Source organism: Hylobates moloch, unplaced genomic scaffold (assembly GCF_009828535.3).
Source record: "Hylobates moloch isolate HMO894 unplaced genomic scaffold, HMol_V3 SCAFFOLD_4, whole genome shotgun sequence".
In the NCBI taxonomy this organism is placed as follows: domain Eukaryota; kingdom Metazoa; phylum Chordata; class Mammalia; order Primates; family Hylobatidae; genus Hylobates; species Hylobates moloch.
Window position 1 is genome coordinate 82187423 of NW_026652279.1, and position 19079 is coordinate 82206501.

General features: G+C 39.0%; 1 protein-coding gene and 1 pseudogene across 1 annotated transcript in view; both read right to left on the reverse strand.

The window, feature by feature from the left end:
- The window catches only part of FREM2 (FRAS1 related extracellular matrix 2), a 190847-nt gene that overhangs the window by 83444 nt on the left and 88324 nt on the right, over positions 1-19079 (reverse strand). The window contains exon 4 of the mRNA XM_032151198.2: positions 11945-12175. Coding sequence (XP_032007089.1) covers positions 11945-12175 — 231 coding nt within the window. The remainder of the gene's footprint in view (positions 1-11944; positions 12176-19079) is intronic.
- LOC116467665 (U6 spliceosomal RNA) lies at positions 1860-1952 on the reverse strand (annotated as a pseudogene).

Here is a 19079-nt window from a genome sequence, read left to right on the forward strand (position 1 = left end):
AAAAAAAAAAAAAAAAAAAAAAAAAAAAAAAATGTCTCTGGTAGAATTAGAATCTCATTTGAGCTGAGATTGGAAGGTAGTAACAAAATGTCTTACATGAACAAGTTAAGAGAATTCCAGGTAAATGGATGGACAAGTGAAAAAGGCCTCGGGGCAGGTTGTGCCAAGTGTGTACAAGGAACAGCCAAGAGGCCACTGTGCTTGAAGCAAATTGGACAAAGAGGAGAGCCTAAGATACGAAGCCAGAGAGGTGGTGAAGGGGTGCGTGGTGGGTAGGTCACATGAGCCCTTCAGGACTATTGGAAGACCTTTGGTTTTTACTCAGAGTAAGATACAGAAATAAACAAAGACCAGATGGGATGAGAACAAGCAAGTGCTGTTTATTCAGAGCTTGCTTTAGCAATGGAATCAGCCACTATCACCTGTGTTTTGATAAAGACTCAAAGACAGGCAGAGAAGCAGGAATGCCTAACAGTGGAAAAAAAGGAAGGCTTCAGGTGTGCCCTCACTGGAGGCTGTTGGCATGGGGAAGCTCTAGTGGATTAACTAGAAGTGGGGTATCCTATGGTTAGAGGTGCATATATGGCTCTGTCTGGTTGTTTCAAAATTCAAAGTGGAGACAAAAGTTAGGAAAGCCATCATCAGATCCCGACCACTGGAGGCTGATTGCCAAAAAAGTTGTCTCTGGCTTTCCGGTTGCTGTAGGCTGTGCTGCAGAGTTGTATTTTAATGTGTGGTCTGGATACTGGCTTTTTACATATTCATTCTCTCAAAATGAAATCATGAGAAGGCTTTGGATGTGGGGGGAAGGGTTCCAATAATCTGACATACTTTAAGAACATAAGTTGTGGCTGCTGTAAGATAAAGAGACACCAGGTCCGAGAGTTGAAGTACAGAGCCTGGTCAGGAGATTTTGCAACCATGCAGGCAAGCGATCAGAGAAGCTTGGACCAGGTGGTGGCAGTGGAGGTGAAATGACAGGGCTGCACGCCTTTATATAAAGGTAGAGCTATTTGAGTTTTCTGATGGACCAGGCGTGGTATGCGCAAGAAACAGAAGAATAAAGGATGACTTCAAGTTTTTCTGTCTTGACCAACTGGAAAGATGAAATTGCTAGGTATACAGGTGAGGAAGACTTCAGGAGAATCAGATTTAGGAGTGGAAATCCACAGTTCCATTTTAAACATATTAAAATTGAGGTTCCTTTTAAATATCCAAGCTGACATGTCAAATTAGCCATTTGGGTATAGAATTATGGATGCCAGTGGAGAGGTCCGAATGGAATTCTAAACTGAACATGTTGATGGTATGTAGAGACACGAGTCAAAATAAAATCACACAGGGGAGGATTACAGATAAAGAAGAGAATGGATCTAGGGATTCACCATGGGGCACTTAGAAGTCAGGGAGATAAAGAAAAACGAGCAAATGAGGCTGAGAAAAAGTCCTGGGGATGAGGACAACCAGAGGAGTGTGGGCCCCGGAGGCCAGTTACAAAAAGCATATCAAGGAAAGGGGAGTGATCAGTTGTTTCAAAAGCTGCTAACATGTCACATGAGTGAAGAACTGAGAGGTGATCATCAGATTTAGCAAATGGATGTCACCAGAAGTTGGTTATTTTCCCCAGAACTGTTCCAGTGAAGTAGAGGGTGAATAAAGCCTGAACAAGTAGGTTTAAGAGAGTGTGTGAGGAGAGGAACAGGTGACACCAGGCATAGGCATTTATTTCAAGAAGTTTTACTTTAAATGGAAACAAGTGACATAGAGAAAACGTCTTTGCTGGTTTTTACTTTTTATTTTTTTACTCCTGTATCATCAATCTTGGTGGCTAGGGACGTCCTCACCATCACTCAGACAGCAAAAATATGAAACGCTTCACAGATTTGCTTGTCATCCTTGCACAGGGGTCGTGCTAACTCCAATTTCAATATATGAACTGCCCAAGTCAGTACTTGTTTTTTTTTTTCATACTCTTTTTTTAAATTTTTATTTCAAGTTCTGGGATACAAGTGCAGAATGTGTAGGTTTGTTATATAGGTATACACGTGCCGTGGTGGTTTGCTGCACCCATCAACCTGTCATCTAGGTTTTAAGCCCCACATGCATCAGATATTTGTCCTAATGCTCTCCATCCCCTTGCCCTCCACCCCCCAGCAGGCCCCGGTGTGTGTTGTTCCCCTCCCTGTGTCCATGTGTTCTCATTGTCTAACTAACTCCCACTTATGAGTGAGAACTTGCAGTGTTTGGTTTTCTGTTCCTGTGTTAGTTTGCTGAGAATGCTGGTTTATTTTTAAGATGAGTTTTAGTAAGAGCAAGAATTACACCTATTATTATGAAGTAAGGTTTTTACCAAATATAAAATTTCAATGTAGAAATTATCATAAGACTCGAGTACAAATAATACACCAAGTATCACTGAAAATTCAAGTCAAATAATCAATTAGTTTCAGCGAGTTTTTTTTCATTAACTTATGGAAATGTGCTCTAGTATCACCAGATTTTGGCAGTCTTCAGGTCATGGACGCTGTGGCATTAGTATGAAATTTACAGAAAGTTTGATTTATTAGGGTTTTTGTTAACTTTTTTTTTTTAAGTTCAGGGGTACAAGTGCAGGTTGGCTACATAGATAAATGTGTGCCATGATGGCTTGCTGCACAGATTATTTCATCACCCAGGTGTTAAGCCTAGTACCCACTGGTTATTTTTCCTGATCTTCTCCCTCCGCCCATCCTCCACCTTCTGAAAGGCCCAGTGTATGTTGTTTCCCGCTATGTGTCCATCTGTTCTCATCCTTTAGGGTTTGTTATGGGCTGAATGTTTGTGTTCGTCCTGTATTATATGTTGAAGCCCTAATCCCCAAGGCAGTGTTATTAGGAGATGCAGCCTTTGGGAGGTACTTTGGTGAGGTCATGAGTGTGGGGCCCTCAGGATGGGATTAGTGTCCTTATAAGAAGAAGAAGACAGAGGTATTTTTCTCTCCATGAGCATGCACCAAGGAAATGTCTTTTGAAGACTCAGAGAGAAGGTAGACATTTCCAAGCCAGAAAGAGGCCCCTCACCGGGAACCAAATCTACTGGCACCTCGGTCTTGGATTCTCCAGCCTCCAGAACTGTGAGAAAGAAACGTCTGTTGTTTAAGCCACCCCAGTCTGTGGCATTTTGTTATAGCAGCCTCAGCTGACTAAGACAGGGTTGATTGTTCATAATATTCATCATACTTCTAATCTATACTGGCCAGGGTTTGCTTTTCAAATAAATTATTCAGAAGTGGCCCAAGTATGGGATTTTAATTTAATAATCTTGTTAAAGATTTAAAGCTCAAGCACCTGAGTTTTGATTCTTCCTAGGCCTTATGACCCATGCAGGTTTGATTAAACAAGCCAGGACTTCTTGCCAGTGCCAGCAAGTTTGAATTAGGAATAAAAAAGAAAACCAAGTGTCTGGGCTGTGCCCTTCGCTCTGGAATTCACTCCTACAGTCAATCTGACAGAGAGTAAATAGGTCCAGTATCAAGTTTAGGTCTTCTGTTGACCTAACTTCTAACAGAAATATGTAGGCTGTGGGAAAAACTGGAAAAGGGTATCACAGAGACAAAGAAAGGCTTCCCTGATAGACTTTTCTGTTAACATTCCTTTTCAACTTCACGTTATAAATACAATGGAAGTGTCTATGCAGACTGCTTCAAGTAAGCATAGAGCTTTAAGTGCAAAATTCCTAAAAGTGGCATTTGTAGACTACCCTTAAAAATTATTAGCTAGTAGGCATCGAGTTCTTATTATTTGATAAGCTCTATTCCAAACACTTCACATGATTGGCTAGTTTTATCCTTGCAACAACCTCTGAGGTAAGAATTATTATGACTCACTTCACCTCTGAGGCACACATATGTTAAGCGAGCAGCTGAAAGTTAGGTTGGTAGGTGGCGATGCTGGGATTTCAACCCAGAAACTCCGTGTCAGAGCCCGCCCACGCTCGTAACCACTACACATCACTGCCCAAGAGAAAACTGCTCGGGGTAGCTCGGAGTGGGAGCATCACTTACACCAGAGAAAAACAAAAGGCTAAATTGAGATGATAAAAGAGCAATACGAAGTACTGCTAAGGCAGAGAGATGGCCATTGCAGTAGAATCAGAAAAAATGAAGTTAGAAACAAATATTTTGAGAATTCTTTTTAAAATCCAGTATTTTCATAGAAATTATATATGATTGTATACATAATTATAAAAGTATGTATAATTTTATAATATATATACAATATGCATATTAATAAATCTTCACAAGTATGAAAAAGTATATAATGTATACAGTATATTAGTATGTATATGGAATATAACATATGTATATCATAATATAAAAGTACACATGTCAAATCCCATTAACACACTGGATTGGAATGGCAGCTGTCTTTGCGAAGGTGTTCGCTGAGAGACAAAGTAAGGGCTACTTTATAGAATAGTCAACTCTCATAGAAAAAAAAATGACTGCAGGGTCATACTCTCAAATGTTAACAACGGTTACTCCCAAGTGGTAAGGTTGCAAATGACTTTTTGAAATTAAGTGACTAGACCTCTGGGTTTTTTGTTTTTTTTTTTTCTTTTTAGCAGTTTTAGATTTAGAGACAAACGAATGGAAAGTGCATATGGTTCCCATATATCCCTTCACTCCCTCTCATTTTCCACCATTATTAACATCTTGTATTTGTTTTTGACAATGAACATGTGTTACTTTTATACTTCCAGATTGATTTAATTACCCTTTATTTTGAAAGAAAGAGTAAAGTGAATGCATTCTTTGTTAGTCCATGTGACTGTATTGTAATGAGTACCGCAATTTGTAACTGCAGTTTTTATTTTTGGGTTTTGACTGTGCCACAACATAGGCAAAACTGATTTCTCTATTCTCAGACATAAAGTAGTTGTAGCTTCATTTGAAAGAGAATGTACATTTTGTCCCTTCTCTCAATTATATTCTACAGAGGATAAAAAATAAACAGACTCTGCTAAATAATGATAGAACGAAATATCTTCTAAAAATCTGCTATAATAGAATAAGAAAGGAAAAGGAAATAGAGTACATGGATGAAGGCACTTATTGCTCCTTGCCTTTAAGAAATTTGGCAAATTCAGCAGCCAGGCACGGTGGCTCACGCCTGTAATCCCAGCACTTTGGGATGCCGAGGCGGGCGGATCACGAGGTCAGGAGATCGAGACCATCCTGGCTAACACGGTGAAAGCCCGTCTCTACTAAAAATACAAAAAATTGGCTGGGCGTGGTGGCGGGCGCCTGTAGTCCCAGCTACTTGGGAGGCTGAGGCAGGAGAATGGCGTGAACCCAGGAGGCGGAGTTTGCAGTGAGCCCAGATCGCGCCACTGCACTCCAGCCTGGGCAACAGAGCGAGACTCCGTCTCAAAAAAAAAAAAAAAAAAAAAAAAGAAAGAAATGTGGCACATTCAAAAACAACTCAGAAGACATTCCAGATTCCAGTGCATTTTCACGCCACGATGGTGCCCTCAGACTGGCCAACAAGTGGCATTGAATACAGCAGAGTCTGCCATTGATCTACTTGAACTTGGACAGCTTTCTTACATTTCTGTGGTTTGTTTGTTTTACTCTAAAACAGACATAGTAATATAGACCAATTTTTACAGAGGCTTGAAAAAGAAATAAATCAAAGTAATGTAAACATACCCAAACCACATGATAATAAGTGCTACGAGTTCACATCAAGATATCATGAGGTCCAAAAATTATCCTTTGGTACTATACAAATGTGTTGGTTAAAGTGAATCTTTGGGGCCAGGTGTGGTGGCTCACGCATATATTCCCAGCACTTTGGGAGGCTGAGGCAGGCGGATTACTTGAGGTCAGGAGTTCAAAACCAGCCTCACCAACATAGTGAAACCCCGTTTCTACTAAAAATACAAAAATTAGCTGGGTATGGTGGTGCGCACCTGTAATCCCAGCTATTTGGGAGGCCGAGGCAGGAGAATCACTTGAACTGGGGAGGCAGAGGCTGCAGTGAGCCAAGATTGTGCCACTGCACTCCAGCCTGGGTGACAGAGTGAGACTCTGTCTCTCAAAAAATAAGTAAATAAGGTGAATCTTTTGGTAATCTTTGTTTGAATTATTACATGTTTTTATTTTGTAAATGGAGAAACTTTCAGAAAGTTTTCCATGACTCAAGTTTTATTTTGCACCTTTTTTTTCTTACCCACTACTCAGTGTCAGAAACTATGGGCTATACTTTTATCAAGTGTTTGAAATTTTTTGTTTGCCGTAAGATGACAACCCATGCTTCACACTGATAGTTTCTTTTTAAAAAATGGTTTGACTCTCACTAAAGTTGAAGCTCTCTCATGCCTGCATTATCATTTCTCTGTCATCATCTGCAGTGTACTATCATTTCATTAATTCTGGACCTTGAATTTTGGCACATTCACCTCAAAATATCAGCTAGCCAGTGACCTCCTTATGTCAACATTGACAATGTGTAGAATTTCAAAAATAAGAATGAATGTTTGAGTTTCATATTGTAGTCAGCCTATGTCATCTGAATGCTATCATATGAAATGGGTTTGGCTCATTCAGAACACACATTTTTGTCTTTTCTTTGTACCCATTAATATTAGGTTTTTAACCTTTAATATTAAGTTCTACATTCCTTTAAAATAATGCATTTATTCTCTATTAAATATTATATAGCATTAACCTGCCTTGGGCCCACCAGAAATGATTACAGAGATCAAATATTTAATCTACTAGTTCCTGGCCATATTTTGGTATCATTGGAAATATCGGAATGACTCAGTTTCTATCAGAAGTTGGCAGACATTTCAAGTGTACAAACCAAATAATTACATAAACGATTATAGGCTTTAGATACCTGTGCTAAGTATCTGTATTCAAGTACCTCTATATTTGAGGTTGTTTTCTCCCAATAAATGTACATAAAACTCCATTTACTCTGGCTAGAAATTACAAAGTCAAAAAAGAATGGGATCTTTATATAAAATAAGACATTTTCGCTCTTGTATATTTTCCCTTAACAAAAATGGAAATGTTTAACATTAACTAATATCTATATGCTTTAAAGAGCAAGGAAAGATAGTGTAATTTCTGACAGCTTAGTAATTTAATACACGGAGGTTAAGAATCTTTGCCTTAAGATGATTAGAAGCCTTTCCTTCTCTCTCAAGACTGGATACTCCATAGATACTCCTTCTATGGGCTCTAGTTGCTCTTTTATCAGAGCACACAGCATTCTATACTGTTAATTGTAACAATCTAGGGGAATGCAATCACCTAATTATATGATTAACTTCAAGGGTTAGTATGCCATCTTCTCTACTACCTAGATCCTAGCAGCATTCCTGGCATAGAGTAGATGTTTAATAAGCATTTGTTGAATATACAGATACATTAATGCAGGAGCTGAATTGGTCTTGATTATTTTCTTAGAATGCTTAGTTTTATTCACCTATATAATAAATTTGAGGCTTAATATATAATAGAAAGAGAAAAGAGAAGAGCATAAGAAGGGAAGAAATTACTTTGTTGTTTTCATATACAAGATAAGTAAAACAATGTCACAGTGATAAGTTCACTGATTAATTATGATTTGGGATATTACTTCTTTTCTAACCATGTAAAACGATAGAAGACCATAATTCAGAGGAAAGAAGAGCTCTAGAGGGGGAAATAATATATATATTTGAATATATGGTTTAGTTTTATTATATATTTTTTATATATCTATATTTTTTTAAATACTGCCTCTGGTACTTATTAGCTGGGTGACTTGGGGAAAGTAAATTCTTTGACCCTCAGAGATCTTTGTAAATTGATATATAAATCACAGAGTTATAAACATAAGGTTTAAATGAGATAAGTTTTCAAAGCTCTATTTCTCAGATTCCTCACCCAGAAAATGAGTTAAGTGTTTCATGAACTTTAAATGCTTCCCAGCTGGAACTTTCTACGCACATATTAAAAGAAAGAAGAGGCTGTATGTGGTGGCTGATGCCTGTAATCTCAACATTTTGGGAGGCCAAGGAGGACCACTTGAAGCCAGGAGTTCAAGACCAGCCTGGGCAACATAGTGAGACTCTTGTCTCTACAAAAAAAAAAAAAAAACAACCAACCAAAAAAAACAAACAAAAACAAAACAAAGAAACACTTATCTGGGCATGGTGGTGTGTACCTCTAATACTAGGTGCTTGGAAGGCTGAGGTGGGAGCACTGCTTGAGCCCGGGAGTTTGGGGATGCAGTGAGCTATAATAGCTCCACTGCGCTCAAGCCTGGGCAACAGAGTGAGATACTGTCTCAAAAAAAAAAACAAAACAAACAAAAAAAAAAACGGGGGTGTGGGGAAGACTGTAGAATCAATCTCAATGAGTGACTGAACTCACTCTTTACATGAGGGTCAGCTCTATTGATCGCAGAGCCATGGTTCCCAACCAGAGAGCCACAGACACTTGGAGGCACGGGGGCAGGGGGTGAGGTATTACAGTACATCCATGAGGGTACTGAGTCTCAGACCAGGTTAAAGAAATAAGCAAGCATATAACTGTATGTGATACTTTTTCAGTGAGGTAGATGCTGACGTATTAAATAAAATACATAGTCATTTAAAATCTTCACCTATGTAACAACTATATAATTTTAAAAATATATGGATAGATGGCATTGTAAGACCATAATTATAAAATGTGAGAAGCCAATACAAGTATATGTGTTTGTGTGTGTGTTAAAAAGTTCTGGGCTGGGCGCGGTGGCTCATGCCTGTAATCCCAGCACTTTGGGAGGATGAGGTGGGAGGATCACCTGAGGTCAGGAGTTCCAGACCAGCCTGGCCAACGTGGTGAAACCCCGTCTCTACTAAAAATACAAAAATTAGCCGGGCGTGGTGGCAAGTGCCTGTAATCCAGGCTACTCGGGAGGATGAGACAGGAGAATCGCTTGAACCTGGGAGGCAGAGGTTGCAGTGAGCCAAGATTGTGCCATTGCACTCCAGCCTGGGCAGCGAGAGTGAAACTCCGTCTAAAAAAAAGAAAGTTCTTTTTGTCATATAATTTTGGAACTAATGTTCTAAAACTTGCCAAATATACAATTGAAAGCCTCCTGTAAACATCAAGTAAAATGCCTAAAATGGTTCCTATGTCTACAAGGGACTGAATGAGAGAACGTATATAATGTGCTAAACACACTCTCCATTGCATAGTAACTGCTCAATGAATTTCAGTCATTACCATTATAAAGTATTGAGAAAAGCATAGACTTACATGTGTTTACATAAACTTGCTAATAAGTAAAACCAGTTCCCAGCTTAAAATAAAGCACGGTTGGTTATTCCCTCTTCTAAATTTCGCAATACTGTTCATACCTTGTTTTATCACATCACATTCTGCTGTGATAAGTTAAAGGGCTCTCTTTCCCATCCCCTGTGGTCTTTGACAGCAGAGATTCTATGCTATTATCTTTGCATTTCCAATTTATAGTGCTGTACTCAGCACAAATATGAGCTGGATAAATTTTTAATGTAAAATTTTAATTTTTAAATTTGTTTTAATTTTGAAAACAAAACATCATAACATGTCCTGGAATGAATATGCAGAGGGAGAGCTTGTAGGCATAATGGCTCCTAGGGCAGGTGAATTTATATGCAAAGAGCTGGAGAGAGAGTGCAATAGGAAACAAAGTTTTTAAATTGTGGGGAAAGTGATCCTTTGTAAGGAAAAAAAATTACTCAATGTCTTAAAATAAAATCTAACATTAGATTTATGATATTAGAAATGAGAATATTTGCATTCTGCTTTATGTTTTATAGAACTCTTTCATGGGAAGGCTGTAACATGATAATTATTACTTTTTCTTATTTTGTGCATTAGGAAACTAAATCTTATTAAAAGCTATCTTATTTTAGGTCATACAACTAGAAATAGAGTTGGGAATCAATTTCAGGTCTTACAGTTTCAAGACCAATGGTCTTCAACAAGGCATGGAGCATACCAAGCATTATGGAAGACTTATCAGTTATCCAAGGATTTTCATGACTTGAAATAAACACGGCTGAATTTTATCTATAAAATTCTGAAACAACTTAGATGATCAATACATGAAATGAAATTATGGCAAGGTTTCATTTGGTATAGCCTACACTAAGAAACGATTACATAAGTGGGGGGCTGTGTATGTGAGGTGTGTGTATGTGTTTTGTTTTGTTTTTAATATCCTACTGCTTAGATATATCATGGGTGCAGAGTGTCACTCTGAGCTTATAAATAGGAAGGCAGAAATGAATTCAAGTGTCTTATTTCTTCAGGTAATATGACAATTGTACTAGTTGGGAAATAAAATATCAAAAAATGGCTTCCAGTTTTAACTAATGCATCAATTTATATGTATTAAAGTTGTCTTGGGCTTGTTTAAAAGAGAAAAGCTTTATTTTTCAAGCATATGTGCAAAGTTCAGGATCAAAAGAAAGTTTAATTACTTATCTCTGGATAATGCAGATAAAATTAAATGTAAGTAAATGCTAACTGGTCTTTAATGAAAATTACAAACATAATTGAACTTCATATTTAACTAAAGGCAGAGTTGTTAGTTAAACAAATGATGTCAGAGCTCCAATTTTCTTACTCAATTTCTTTAATTATGCTTAGTCTTTTAACACAGGGATTTCCACACAGGTCTGCATTTCATGTACTCTGTAGATTGTATCTTTGCAAACCATTTAAGAGTTTTCTGATTGACAAAATAAAGTAGGCTGGAAGTTTAAAAGAAAGTCATGTCTGGCTTCTGACAGGATCTTAGCTTTAGATGTTTCTATAGGGTTTGTATAAATGCCAGCCTTCAAAAAGCTATTCAATCTTTCTTCTTTTCTTTTTTTCTTTTTAAAATTTTCTGACTAGATCAAGACAAGCCAGGACTGCAGAAGTATGACAGGGGGAAGAAAAAGGTCAAATTACACACAAAAGCATTAAGGTGCACTTTTACCAGCATCAGCGAAGGTGTGCATTGACAAAAAAATGTAATCTGATAGAAATTAACAGCAATGATTCAAAACACTGTGTTCACTACAAAATGGGGGTGAGTGGGGTGGGTATTATGCAACAAATGTGGAAACATATGGCCAAATAAAAATTTTTGGCTGGTAAATATATAAAGAAATCTTGAATAATTAAAAGTAATATGGGGAACACATTAATTCAAGAATGATCTCATTCTCAAACCATTTGTTTCAAAGATATGTTAAGACATTTAAAGGACTCCAGAAAGTGATGAATTAATTCAAGAAAAATTACATGAGCAATATTAAATGATAGAATTATAATAACAGAAAGAACATGTTGGTAATTCTATGGGTAGTTCATTTACTTGGAAAAATATAGCATCCCTGGCTGGGCACAGTGTCTCATACCTGTAATCCCAGTGCTTTGGGAGGCTGAGTTGGGAAGATAGCTTGAGGCCAGAAGTTTGAGACCAGCCTGGGCAACATAGCAAGACCCTGTCTTTACAAACTATTTTTTATATATGTGTATATATATAAAATTATATATAAATATGTAAATAATTTATATATAAAATTATATAAAATATGCAAATAATTTATGTATATAAAATAAAAGATTTTCTGGTAATATGAAAATTGTACGAGCTGGAAAATATAATTATATATATACATAAAATCTATTAATACAATTTATATATAATATATAAATATTTATATATTATACATATTATATATATATAGCATTCTTTCATTACTTTTTAGTTTCCCTTTTCCTGTCAGCATATCTGAGAATAATGAATCATTAATCTAGAAGGTTCTCTCTATGGAAATTTCAAACACTGAATTTAAAACTATAAGCTATACCCCGACAAGGTATTTTGTCGTAGCAGCCCAACAGCAACAGCATAAACCAGTTGACAATGGCTCTTACCATCTCCTGGATCAATGATCTCAACAGTGGCGACGGTGGGGAATTCCAGGGCAGCCAGCACGGGCTCTGAGAGGACCACCTGAAAGGTTTCAGACTGCTCATGCTCCCCATCACTCAGGATCCGCACTCGCCATGTGGCCCTGGTCTGGCCTGGGTTGAACTGCACTTGTTTCTGTGCTTTGCCCTTGAAGTCTTTGTCTTTTTCTGCAGTTCCATCTCTTGTGCCAATACCTTCACAAAAACATAATATCATTTTCTTAGTTTCATTTTTGCTTGGATTATTAAGATTTTCCTTGTTAACTTTTTGCATGTCATTTTATCCTGAAAAGCAAAGTTGATCCTGCTTTGACCTCATGAAATGGAAAATTGGGAATGGGGCAGATGATGAAAGTGTTTCACTGTAGGTGTTGGGTAGTTTGTGGTTCTGTTCTGCTTTTGCCTCCATTATGGTTTTACTATATATGCTTTGAGCTACATTTGGATTAGAACTTCTTGTCAAACAAGACCAAGTAAATGTATATTCACATTGTTCAATATCCTTACTCCTACAAGTTTATACAGTCTTAAAACTCTTCACATTTACTTTTGCATGTGTTGCTGGATATTATAAAAAAATAAGAAACATTCTCTAACTATAAAATATAAGCCAGTAAGAAACTCCTCCATGAAATAATTCTCTGACTCATAATCAAAGTCATAAATGGCCAAGTGGAATAATAAAAAGTGATAGTATTCTCTAAGCACTTAATGGAACTAAGATCCTTAAAAAAAATGTAATTCAGTGTTTTTCAACATGGTCACTGCAAAATTTTTCTTTCTGGAACACCCCAGAATTCCATGAAATTAAATAAACAGAATTGGAGAGCTAAATACATATGGTTATTATGAGCAGTATGCTTGGCTTACTCTGGTAGTTCATTCAAGGTCAATTTCAGTTAGCTGGGAAGGCTGAAGGATCTCTGGGTCTCTAACTACATCACAAGATGATCTCCATTATTACCATGCCAGGTACTCAAACCATAGGGTACATTATCCAAAAGCAGTGAAAACATTCAATGTCATAGAAAAATTATAAAATGGCAATGGTACTTGGACTTCTATACCCTTAAATACAGAACCAGAACCTCTTAATGAGTCAAGTTAATAGAATAATTTTCAAATATATTTCTCTAAACTTAGGCATTTTCAGAGAAGTGAGTAAGACAGATGTAAAAGAGGGAAAAATAAGGCTGGGCATGGTGGCTCAGGCTTATCATCCCAGCAATTTGGAAGGGCAAGGTGAGTGGATCACTTGAGCCCAGGAGTTCCAGACCATCCTGGGAAACATGGTGAAACCCCATCTCTACAAAAAAGACAAAAATTAGCTGGGTGTGGTGGCACATGCCTGTAGTCCTCGCTACTGGGGAGGCTGAGGTGGGAGGATCACCTGAGCCCTAGGAGGACAAGACCGTAGTGAGTTGTGATTATGCCACTGTGCTCCAGCCTCGGTGAGTGAGACTCTGCCTCAAAAATTAAAAATACATAAATACATAAATAAATAAATAAATAAAAGAGGGAAAAATGAAGTCTTGTGACTTAGATTTTTTAAATCTTGAAAATAGCTCAACGTCCCAAAGTTAAAAAGATGTGGGGTTTTCCAGGGTTTGGGGGAACACAGAGTATGTGTGGGGCCTCAAGTCAGCAAATGGCTGCTTGACTCTATGTTAAATCTAGGCCCACTTAGCCACTTGGGATCCATCTTGAAAAATTGGCTTTTTCGGAGGGTGGAGCCAAGATGGCCGAATAGGAACAGCTCCGGTCTCCAGCTCCCAGCCCCAGCGACACAGAAGACTGGTGATTTCTGCATTTCTGCTTGAGGTACCGGTTTCATCTCACTAGGGAGTGCCTAACAGTGGGTGCAGGACAGACAGTGAAGCGCACTGTGCGCGAGCCGAAGCAGGGCGAGGCATTGCCTCACTCGGGAAGTGCAAGGGGTCAGGGAGTTCCCTTTCCTAGTCAAAGAAAGGGGAAACAGACGGCACCTGGAATATCGGGTCAGTCCCATCCTAATACTGCGCTTCTCCAACGGGCCTGGAAAACGGCACACTAGGAGATTGTGTCCCGCACCTGGCTCGGAGGGTCCTATGCCCACGGAGTCTCGCTGATTGCTAGCACAGCAGTCTGAGATCAAGCTGCAAGGCGGCAGCGAGGCTGGGGGAGGGGCGCCCGCCATTGCCCAGGCTTGCTTAGGTAAACAAAGCAGCCAGGAAGCTCGAACTGGGTGGAGCCCACCATAGCTCAAGGAGGCCTGCCTGCCTCTGTAGGCTCCACCTCTGGGGGCAGGGCACAGACAAAAACTCAGCAAAGAACCTCCACAGACTTAAATGCCCCTGTCTGACTGACAGCTTTGAAGAGAGTAGTGGTTCTCCCAGCACGCAGCTGGAGATCTGAGAACGGACAGACTGCCTCCTAAAGTGGGTCCCTCACCCCTGAGCAGCCTAACTGGGAGGCACCCCCCCAGTAGGGTCAGACTGACACCTCATTCAACCGGGTACTCCCCTGAGACAAAACTTTCAGAGGAACTATCAGACAGCTGAATTTGTGGTCTCACGAAAATCCGCTGTTCTGCAGCCACCGCTGCTGACACCCAGCCAAACAGGGTCTGGAGTGGACCTCTAGTAAACTCCAACAGACCTGCAGCTGAGGGTCCTGTCTGGTAGAAGGAAAACTAACAAACAGAAAGGACTTCAACACCAAAAACCCATCTGTACATCACCATCACCAAAGACAAAAAGTAGATAAAACCACAAAGATGGGGAAAAAACAGAGCAGAAAAACTGGAAACTCTAAACATCAGAGCACCTCTCCTCCTCCAAAGGAACGCAGTTCCTCACCAGCAACGGAACAAAGCTGGATGGAGGATGACTTTGATGAGTTGAGAGAAGAAGGCTTCAGACGATCAAACTACTCTGAGCTACGAGAGGAAATTCAAAACAATAGCAAAGAAGTTAAAAACTTTGAAAAAAAATTAGAAGGATGGATAACTAGAATAACCAATGGAGAGAAGGGCTTAAAGGAGCTGATGGAGCTGAAAGCCAAGTTTCGAGAACTACGTGAAGATTGCAGAAGCCTCAGTAGCAGATGCGATCAACTGGAAGAAAGGGTATCCCTGATGGAAGATGAAATGAATGAAATGAAGAGAGAAGGGAAGTTTAGAGAAAAAAGAATAAAAAGAAATGAACAAAGCCTCCAAGAAATTTGGGACTATGTGAAAAGACCAAACCTACGTCTGATTGGTGTACCTGAAAATGATGGGGAGAATGGAACCAAGTTGGAAAACACTCTGCAAGATATTATCCAGGAGAACTTCCCCAATCTAGCAAGGCAGGCCAGCATTCAGATTCAGGAAATACAGAGAACGCCACAAAGATACTCCTCGAGAAGGGCAACTCCAAGACACATAATTGTCAGATTCACCAAAGTTGAAATGAAGGAAAAAATGTTAAGGGCAGCCAGAGAGAAAGGTCGGGTTACCCACAAAGGGAAGCCCATCAGACTAACAGCTGATCTCTCAGCAGAAACTCTACAAGCCAGAAGAGAGTGGGGGCCGATATTCAACATTCTTAAAGAAAAGAATTTTCAACCCAGAATTTCCTATCCCGCCAAACTAAGCTTCATAAGTGAAGGAGAAATAAAATACTTTACAGACAAGCACACGCTGAGTGATTTTGTCACCACCAGGCCTGCCCTAAAAGAGCTCCTGAAGGAAGCACTAAACATGGAAAGGAACAACCGGTTCCAGCCACTGCAAAAACATGCCAAATTGTAAAGACCATCGAGGCTAGGAAGAAACTATAGCAACTAACGAGCAAAATAACCAACTAACATCATAATGACAGGATCAGATTCACACATAACAATATTAACGTTAAATGTAAATGGGCTAAATGCTCCAATCAAAAGACACAGACTGGCAAACTGGATAAGGAGTCAGGAACCATCAGTGTGCTGTATTCAGGAAACCCATCTCACGTGCAGAGACACACACAGACTCCAAATAAAGGGATGGAGGAAGATCTATCAAGCAACTGGAAAACAAAAAAAGGCAGGGGTTGCAATCCTAGTCTCTGATAAAATAGACTTTAAACCAACAAAGATCATAAGAGACAAAGAAGGCCATTACATAATGGTAAAGGGATCAATTCAACAAGAAGAGCTAAATATCCTAAATATATATGCACCCAACACAGGAGCACCCAGATTCATAAAGCAAGTCCTCAGTGACCTACAAAGGGACTTAAACTCCCACACAATAATAATGGGAGATTTTAACACCCCACTGTCAGCATTAGACAGATCAACGAGACAGAAAGTTAACAAGGATATCCAGGAATTGAACTCAGCTCTGCACCAAGCAGACCTAATAGACATCTACAGAACTCTCCACCCCAAGTCAACAGAATATACATTTTTTTCAGCACCACACCACACCTATTCCAAAATTGACCACATAGTTGGAAGTAAAGCTCTCCTCAGCAAATGTAAAAGAACAGAAATTATAACAAACTGTCTCTCAGACCACAGTGCAATCAAACTAGAACTCAGGATTAAGAAACTCACTCAAAACCGCTCAACTACATGGAAACTGAACAACCTGCTCCTGAATGACTATTGGGTACATAATGAAATGAAGGCAGAAATAAAGATGTTCTTTGAAACCAACGAGAACAAAGACACAACATACCAGAATCTCTGGGACACATTCAAAGCAGTGTGTAGAGGGAAATTTATAGCACTAAATGCCCACAAGAGAAAGCAGGAAAGATCCAAAATTGACACCCTAACATCACAATTAAAAGAACTAGAAAAGCAAGAGCAAACACATTCAAAAGCTAGCAGAAGGCTAGAAATAACTAAAATCAGAGCAGAACTGAAGGAAATAGAGACACAAAAAACCCTTCAAAAAATTAATGAATCCAGGAGCTGGTTTTTTGAAAAGATCAACAAAATTGATGGACCGCTAGCAAGACTAATAAAGAAGAAAAGAGAGAAGAATCAAATAGATGCCATAAAAAACGAAAAAGGGGATATCACCACCAATCCCACAGAAATACAATCTACCATCAGAGAATACTACAAACACCTCTATGCAAATAAGCTAGAAAATCTAGAAGAAATGGATAAATTCCTCGACAAATACACCCTCCCAAGACTAAACCAGGAAGAAGTTGAATCTCTGAATAGACCAATAACAGCTTCTGAAATTGTGGCAATAATCAATAGCTTACCAACCAAAAAGAGTCCAGGACCTGATGGATTCACAGCTGAATTCTACCAGAGGTACAAGGAGGAACTGGTACCATTCCTTCTGAAACTATTCCAATCAATAGAAAAAGAGGGAATCCTCCCTAACACATTTTATGAAGCCAGCATCATCCTGATACCAAAACCTGGCAGAGACATAACCAAAAAAGAGAATTTCAGACCAATATCCTTGATGAACATTGATGCAAAAATCCTCAATAAAATACTGGCAAACCGAATCCAGCAGCACATCAAAAAGCTTATCCACCATGATCAAGTGGGCTTCATCCCTGGGATGCAAGGCTGGTTCAACATACGCAAATCAATAAATGTAATCCAGCATATAAACAGAACCAAAGACAAAAACCACATGATTATCTCAATAGATGCAGAAAAGGCCTTTGACAAAATTCAACAACCCTTCATGCTAAAAACTCTCAATAAATTAGGTATTGATGGGACGTATCTCAAAATAATAAGAGCTATCTATGACAAACCCACAGCCAATATCATACTGAATGGGCAAAAACTGGAAGCATTCCCTCTGAAAACTGGCACAAGACAGGGATGCCCTCTCTCACCGCTCCTTTTCAACATAGTGCTGGAAGTTCTGGCCAGAGCAATCAGGCAGGAGAAGGAAATAAAGGGTATTCAATTAGGAAAAGAGGAAGTCAAATTGTCCCTGTTTGCAGATGACATGATTGTATATCTAGAAAACCCCATTGTCTCAGCCCGAAATCTCCTTAAGCTGATTAGCAACTTCAGCAAAGTCTCAGGATACAAAATTAATGTACAAAAATCACAAGCATTCTTGTACACCAATAACAGACAAACAGAGAGCCAAATCATGAGTGAACTCCCATTCACAATTGCTTCAAAGAGAATAAAATACCTAGGAATCCAACTTACAAGGGATGTGAAGGACCTCTTCAAGGAGAACTACAAACCACTGCTCAATGAAATAAAAGAGGATACAAACAAATGGAAGAACATTCCATGCTCATGGGTTGGAAGGATCAATATCGTGAAAATGGCCATACTGCCCAAGGTAATTTATAGATTCAATGCCATCCCCATCAAGCTACCAATGACTTTCTTCACAGAATTGGAAAAAACTACTTTAAAGTTCATATGGAACCAAAAAAGAGCCCGCATCGCCAAGTCAATCCTAAGCCAAAAGAACAAAGCTGGAGGCATCACGCTACCTGACTTCAAACTATACTACAAGGCTACAGTAACCAAAACAGCATGGTACTGGTACCACAACAGAGACATAGATCAATGGAACAGAACAGAGCCCTCAGAAATGATGCCGCATAGCTACAACTATCTGATCTTTGACAAACCTGACAAAAACAAGAAATGGGGAAAGGATTCCCTATTTAATAAATGGTGCTGGGAAAACTGGCTAGCCATATGTAGAAAGCTGAAACTGGATCCCTTCCTTACACCTTATACAAAAATTAATTCAAGATGGATTAAAGACTTATATGTTAGACCTAAAACCATTAAAATCCTACAAGAAAACCTAGGCAATACCATTCAGGACATAGGCGTGGGCAAGGACTTCATGTCTAAAACACCAAAAGCAATGGCAACAAAAGCCAAAATCGACAAATGGGATCTCATTAAACTAAAGAGCTTCTGCACAGCAAAAGAAACTATCATCAGAGTGAACAGGCAACCTACAGAATGGGAGAAAATTTTTGCAACCTACTCATCTGACAAAGGGCTAATATCCAGAATCTACAATGAACTCAAACAAATTTACAAGAAAAAAACAAACAACCCCATCAAAAAGTGGGCAGAGGACATGAACAGACACTTCTCAAAAGAAGACATTTATGCAGCC